This window comes from Carettochelys insculpta, chromosome 22 (genome assembly GCF_033958435.1).
Source record: "Carettochelys insculpta isolate YL-2023 chromosome 22, ASM3395843v1, whole genome shotgun sequence".
In the NCBI taxonomy this organism is placed as follows: domain Eukaryota; kingdom Metazoa; phylum Chordata; order Testudines; family Carettochelyidae; genus Carettochelys; species Carettochelys insculpta.
Window position 1 is genome coordinate 23,582,960 of NC_134158.1, and position 6,809 is coordinate 23,589,768.

Consider the following 6,809-nt stretch of genomic DNA (forward strand, 5'->3'; position numbering starts at 1 on the left):
GCCAGGCACCCAGCCCTGCTCCCCCCCGGTGCCCCGTCAGCCCTGATCCCGCCTGGTCCACTCCCCAACCCTGCTCCCTCCCAGTGCCTCCCCCAGCCCTGCTCCCCCCCGGTGCACTCCCCCAACCCTGCACACCGCCCGGTGCCCCCCCAGCCCCGCTCCCACGTGGTGCCCCCCACCCTGCCCCGGGGTCTCGCCCTGCTCCGCCCCGCCCCGGGCCCCGCCCCTCCATAAGCCGCGGCCCGGCCGGGCTGCTCCCGCGGCGGCGATGGCTGCGAACCGGGTGGGCAGGCGGCTGGGGCGGAGGTCCCCGGCGCGCTCCCCGGGCAGCCCCCGGGCGGAGCCGGCCCGCAGCCCCGGCATCCAGCGGCGCCAGGCCCGCGTGACGGTGAAGTACGACCGGCGGGAGCTGCAGCGGCGGCTGGACACCGAGCAGTGGATCGACGGGCGGCTGGAGGAGCTGTACCGGGGCCGGGTGAGCTGCGCTGCGGGGGCGGCTCCCGGGTGCCGCGGCACAGAGCTTGGCCCCTGCGGGGACCGGGGCAGGGCCGTGCGGTAGCGCCGCTGCCCGGAGCGAGCCCAGGAGTCCGGGGTCCCCCAGCCACCAGCCCTCGCTGCCCGGAGCGAGCCCAGGAGTCCGGACCCCCCCAGCCACCAGCCCCCGCTGCCCGGAGCGAACCCAGGAGTCCTGCCCCCCCGGACCCCTCCAGCCACCAGCCCCCGCTGCCCGGAGCGAACCCAGGAGTCCTGCCCCCCCGGATCCCCCCCCGCCCGGAGAGAGCACAGGAGTCCGGACCCCTCCAGTCACCAGCCCCCGCTGCCCGGAGCGAACCCAGGAGTCCTGCCCCCCCGGACCCCTCCAGCCACCAGCCCCCGCTGCCCGGAGCGAACCCAGGAGTCCTGCCCCCCCGGACCCCTCCAGCCACCAGCCCCCGCTGCCCGGAGCGAACCCAGAAGTCCGGACCCCCCACAGCCACCAGCCCCCTCTGCCCAGAGCGAACCCAGGAGTCCGGACCCCCCGGACCCCCACCAGCCCCCGCTGCCCGGAGCAAACCCAGGAGTCCGGACCCCCCCAGCCACCAGCCCCCGCTGCCCGGAGCGAACCCAGGAGTCCTGCCCCCCCCCCCCGGACCACCACCAGCCCCCACTGCCCGGAGCAAACCCAGGAGTCCTGCCGCTCCCTGGACGCCCCCCCCCAGCCACCAGCCCCCACTGCCCGGAGTGAACCCAGGAGTCCTGCCGCTCCCTGGACGCCCCCCCCCAGCCACCAGCCCCCACTGCCCGGAGTGAACCCAGCAGTCCTGACCCGGAACCCCCCAGCCACCAGCCCCCGCTGCCCAGAGCAATCCCAGAAATCCTGCCCTGACCCCCGCAACCACCAGCCCCCACTGCCTGGCACGAACCCAGGAGTCCTGCCCCTCCCTCCCCTCCAAGGGCTGGAGCCTCTGCTGCACTCCGAAAGCCAGAAAGAACTGAGGAGTCCTGCCCCCCCCACCCCCCCTCTAATCACCAGGCCCCCCCCAGGTGGAAGAGGAACCACGAGTTCTGATGACCTGCCCCCCCCACCTGTGACCACTAGCTGCCACTGCCCTCCCCAGGGAGAAAACTCAGGAGTCCTGGCACCCGCAGGAGTCGCTCTGCTCTGCCCACCAGCCCCCACTTCCCCAGCTCTAACCACTTCCCTCCCATTCCCAGGGAGAGCACCCAGGAGTCCTGGCCCCTGTTCCAACCACCAGACCCAGGCAGCCAGGCTCCCTGCTCTCACCCCGCCCCCACAAGCACCATTAGGCTCCTCTCCCCTCCCAGAGCCTTTGGCTGAGAGGGGCCGTGGGCCAGGACTGGGCCTGCGGGGGCCAAGGTTGGCCTGATTTTGAGACCCCCTCTCCCATGGGCTCAGCTAAGGACGTGGGCTCCAGGGCTATGGCTCCTGGTCTAGAGGCAGGGGGAATGGGTGGGGAGCTCCAGGCTGACTTCCAGGGCCCCATGCCAGCTCCTGGGCCTGGGGCACACACTCAGCTTTGGGGGGCAATGTGGCTGCAGAGGGCTGGCGTGGCACCTCTGGCCAGGCTGGCTGCTGGGGCCGTCAGGTCGGACAAGGGCCCTTTGCTGTGGGCTGGGCTGCAGCAGCCATAAGCCAGGACTCCCCAGCTGTCCTGAACCTGGGACTGAACAAGGAATGGGCCTGAGATTCAGGGCTCCTTCCCCCGTGGGCCTCTGCAGGTCCAGCTGCCTCTAAAGGGAAATGCAGGCAGCCCCCTGGAGCTGTCATAAGGGGCCTGCCACTGCTCGGGCCCCACGGCCCTGCAAGGGGTCTCCAGTCTGGGCTTGGAGGGTCCCTTGAGCCATCTGTGATCCAGGGTCAGCTTTCAGGCCAGCCGCACTCTCTGTGACTTCTCTGCCTTGTGGCGAGGGGCTCAGGCTGGGGTGTGTGCAGTGAACGGGGCTGAGCTGCGTGTGCTGGGACTCTTGACAAGCCGTGCAGCTCTCTGGGGACACGCCGGCCCGTGTCTTCTGGATCTCGGGCCCCGTTGTCTGCACCCAGCACAGCTGTGCCCGCCAGTGCTGAGCAGGGGAATCGTTTGGCCTGGAGGCTTGTGACTGCCCAGGGGCCTGAAGATTCGGGGCCAGGCTGCTTTTCCAGAGCCCTGAAATGCACCTTGCTGCTGCTTTTCAATTTCTCCTTCTGTGGCCAAACTCCGAAGCATTTCCGCCTGCCTGGCTGGCTGCTGGGCGGCTACAAAAAAGCAGACTCTCTTCTGCCTCCACTCATCCATGAAAGGAGAGAGCGGCAGCTGGGCTGGGCTGGCCTGGAGAGCCCCAGCTGCCTTTATCCCCAGGCAAGGGGCGAAGGAGCCTTGCCCTGAGGGAGCTGCGCTCTTGTGGCTGGGCCATGCGCCAGGGCAGTGTCTGCACTAGGTGTTTGCCCCAGCACAGTGCAGACAGCAGCTGTTAATGCGGGCGCCTGGGACAGGCGAGGGCCACACGGGTCCCTCTGACTTGCCCCTGCTTCCTGCCAGGGCCCTGCGGACACCCAGCCCCCAGCAAGGCAGCTCTGCGGCAGCACAGGAGGAGCTGTGTGGAGGGGGCCAGACAGGCTCAGCTCTTTGCACAGCAGCAGCTTGCTCCGGTGTGAGCTCAGGGCCTAGCCTGGTCCAGCCCTTGGTTGGGGCTGGGTGCTGTGGGGCAGGGCCCTGAAGATGCATGTGGGGCTCATGCTGCCCAGCCTGTGAGGGGCTGCCCCCTGCTACTCAGGCCAGGTCTGGGCCCCCTGCAGCCTGCGCTTGGCTTGTGGGGCAGGAGCCGGCGAGGCTGGCACCCGGCTCCCCACACGCCAGCTGGGCCGTCCCAGGTGCTCTGGGCTGGGCTCGCTCAGCAGGAAGCAGAACTGGAGAGGGGCGGCTGCGGTTTGTGGTACAGCTTAGACTTGTGCAGCAGGTGCTGTGTTTGTGGGGGGCTGGGAAGGCCCTGTGCTCGGCCCCCAGGGGATAGTTCCCCTGGCGCCCAGAGGTGTTTGGGGGTGTCCCCTGCACCAGCGCAGCCTTCTCTGCACCCGGGGCCCTGGCCTTCTGCTGCCATCTGCTCACATCCAAGATCCCCTCTGCTGTCCTGCTCGCCATGGGGGGCAGACAGGCCCTCTCTGCACTCGTGGGCCTGGCTGGGTTGTGGGGCGCATGACAGTCAGCTGCCACCTGTGGGCCCCAAACACTGCATCCCTGGGGAACCCCCCTTCTCCAGAGCCAGTAGGGCAGGGGAGGGCTGCACTGGGGGGTGGGGCCCAGATCCCCTTGGCTGGGGTTGCTAAGTGTATGGGGGGCTCCTGGTTTAGCCCACCCCCCTTCTCCAGGCCAGATGGGGAGGGCCTGGGAACAGCTGTTCCATTGTCAGGAAACGCTCCTCCCCCTGGGAGCAGGTGGGGGAGGGGAGCTTCCGTCTGTCCCTCCTCCAGAAAGAGGCTGGCTCCAGGCTGTGGGGCAGAGCTGCCCTCCACCCCCACCATGAGCTGCTCAGCCAGACCCCCGCGTGGCCCAGCCAAGCGGAGCCGAGCAGGGCGGGGGGCTGGCGGGAGGAGGGGCCTGTGACCACGGGGTGCTGGGTGCTGGGTTTGCAGCCTGGCAGCGCTGGGCACCGGCGGGACAATGGGGCTGTGTGTACCTGGCGTAGTGGGAGCAGCCTGGCCCCAGGGGAGGGGGCGCTGCCAGCTGGCGCATGGGTGGGAGTGGTGGGGAGGATGTGGAGGACAGGCTGGGCCCCCCTGGGGTACCGCGCTCGGGCAGGGCTCTGCGGGGACCGGGCGCTAGGACAGTGGTGGGGGGTCCGCTGCTGCTGGGCGGGGGGCTAGGCCCTCGCTGGTCCCAGGGCACAAGGACGGGCGGCTGAGGAAGGAAGTGGCTGCCATGTCCCCGGCTCAGCGATGAGGGTCCAGGAGGGCTTGGCTCACCACATGGGGTGAGTGGCCAAGCCCCTGCCGGAGGCGGCATCTGGCGCTGGGGGCCCTGGGGCAGAGCTCGGTTTGCAGCCCCTACGTCCTGTCCGCTGCTCCAGCTCACGGTCGCTGAGGGGTCCCACCCTCATTCAGCCGCTCGCAGCTCCCCAGAGTGAAGTTCAGTGCCCAGCAGAGGGGCTGGGGACTGTCGCCTGGCGTCCAGCTGAGGGTCTGAGCTGGAGGCTGAACCCAGACAGATTCAGACAGTTGGAAACCTCCCCTCCCCCCACTGGATTTCCCTGGGGATCTCTGGCTGCGCATTTCAGAGTGGGGGGGCCTGGTTCCAGCGCCTCTGCCCTAGGAGATCGGGGGCTGTGGCCTGGGCCAGGCCGGGGGGTGCATTTCTGGCCTTGACGGTAGGAGCCCCCTGGCCCCAGCTTCCTCTAGCTGGCCGTGCTGGGCTCTGCCTGGGCGGCCCTGGCCTACCAGATGGCAGCATAGACCTGGCAGCCCAGCAGTGGGGGCTGTGGCTCCCCTCTCCCTTTCCCCCCTCCCAGGCTGCAGGCCCCCGTTTCCCCGAGCCCCCCATCCACCAATGCTGCAGGCCTCCCCTCCCCTCCCCCTCCTGAGCTTGGCTCGTTGCAGGAGGCCGAGATGCCGGGTGAAGTGAACATCGATGAGCTCCTGGAGCTGGACACAGATGAGGCTCGGGCTGCGCAGCTGCAGGTAGGTGCTGGGGCCCTGCCAGCCCCCTCCCTTCCCGGGCTCTGCGCTGGCCCAGGTGGTCAGGCAGCACTAGCTGCGCGGGGCACCTGCTCTCAAAGGGCCCGTTCCAGGGCTTCTCCTCCGAGCCGTGTGAGACCTTCTCCTGGGGGCCCCACATGTGCCCCTGGGCCCAGGCAGCCTGGCCTCCTGCCGCACCCACCCCATGGCATGGCTCCAGTGCCCAGAGGTGGGGGCAGCTGGCACGTTCTCCCAGCTGCTCCACTGGGCGTCCCTGGCTCGCTGTGGCGTGTGGGGGGCAGCTGGGGGAGGGAAGAGCTGGGCTGGGTTATCCCGTGGGGCTGGGGGCCCACAGCTGGCAGCAGCCCAGGTGCTGCCCTCAGCTCTGTCTCTCTTTCCAGGGCATACTGAAGTCGTGTCAGAGCAACACGCAGGTGAGTGGCTGGCAGCTGCCAAGACCCCCAGCCTCACCTCTGGGGCCACGCACCGCTCCCTTGCACCGGCTGGGCCCTGCACCCCAGCCAGGGCCTTGGGCGCCAGCCAGCCAGTGGCGGCAGCCCCTCCCCAGAGCTTGCAGCCCGTGCTGCGTGCTGTCTCCCCAGGCTGACCCTGGCTGGCTGCTCTCGCTGTCCCCATGGGAAGGCCGAGCCCATCAGAGCTGCTGCTCAGGTCTTTAAAAGGGAAAAGCATTCAGTCCTCTGCTGCCTCCTCGGTGGGAACTCCCCCGCACCCCGGCTCGCTGGTGGCTGGCCAGGCAGCAAGCTGCTCACAGGAGGGAGCTGTGGCCCACCCTGGTGCCCCTTAGTGGGGTGGGGAGGGGGAGGTACAGGGCTCAGGGCTAGCATCCTGCCCTCCCCCCAAGACTCAGCACCAGTCCTGTTCCAGGGCCCCCTTCAGACCCAACTGCGGTGCGCCGCCCTGGGCTGTTGGTGGCTGAGAGCTGGTGGTGGCTTGGGGCAGCTGGGCCGTGTCCCCGGACGGCAGTGTGGGGTGATAATGCCTAGCTCAGCTGCAGCCGTGTCCTGCCCCCATGGGGCTGCTAGCGCCTGGCCCCTCCCCCCTCCTCCCAGCACACCCCTGGCCTGCTCCCTCCAGGCGCTGCCGGGGCACCCAGCCTGCAAAAATCTCTCCCTCCTGGTACATCCTCCCCCTGAGCCCTCTGGCACCCAGATGCCCCTGTGCTGGGCACCCGGGTGTCCCAGTGAGCGAGTGGCTTGGAACCCTGCTGGGAATTCTCCGCTGCTGCTGGGAGCTCTTGGCCAGGAGCTGTGGGGTGGGGTGCCTGGACTGGGGAGTTCTGGGGGGCGCAGGGATGTCCACCTCCAGGGGCTGACCACAGGTCTCTGCCTCCCACAGGCCTTCGTGCAGGAGCTGCTGCACAAGCTTCAGGGGCTGCAGAAGCAGCAGGTCCTGCGACAGCCCAGCCCAGAGATCCAGGAGCGAGCATGACCCTGGCCCAGCCAGAGCAGCAGCTTCTGCAGACGACCGAGGCCCTGCTGCTGCAGCCAGGGGCAGGGTTTGCTGGGGGGGCAAGTGCGCGCTTGGCCCTGCCAGGCACCCAGCCCCTGGGCGTATTTCTCCAGCCTGGCCACCATGTGACCCTCCGGTGAGCCGAGCCACTGGGGCTACCTGGCCTGTAATAAAGCCTTGCTCTGGCACGCTG

The 6,809-nt window shown here is 69.4% G+C and overlaps 1 protein-coding gene across 1 annotated transcript; it reads left to right on the plus strand.

Annotated features, from left to right (window-relative positions):
* Positions 1 to 220: 220 nt before the first annotated feature.
* Positions 221 to 6,809, plus strand: PPP1R14A (protein phosphatase 1 regulatory inhibitor subunit 14A). Its single transcript, XM_075016383.1, has 4 exons — positions 221 to 475; positions 5,069 to 5,149; positions 5,548 to 5,580; positions 6,503 to 6,809. Exons 1-4 carry the CDS (start codon positions 269 to 271, stop codon positions 6,593 to 6,595), a joined length of 414 nt encoding a protein of 137 aa, XP_074872484.1. The 5' UTR covers positions 221 to 268; the 3' UTR covers positions 6,596 to 6,809.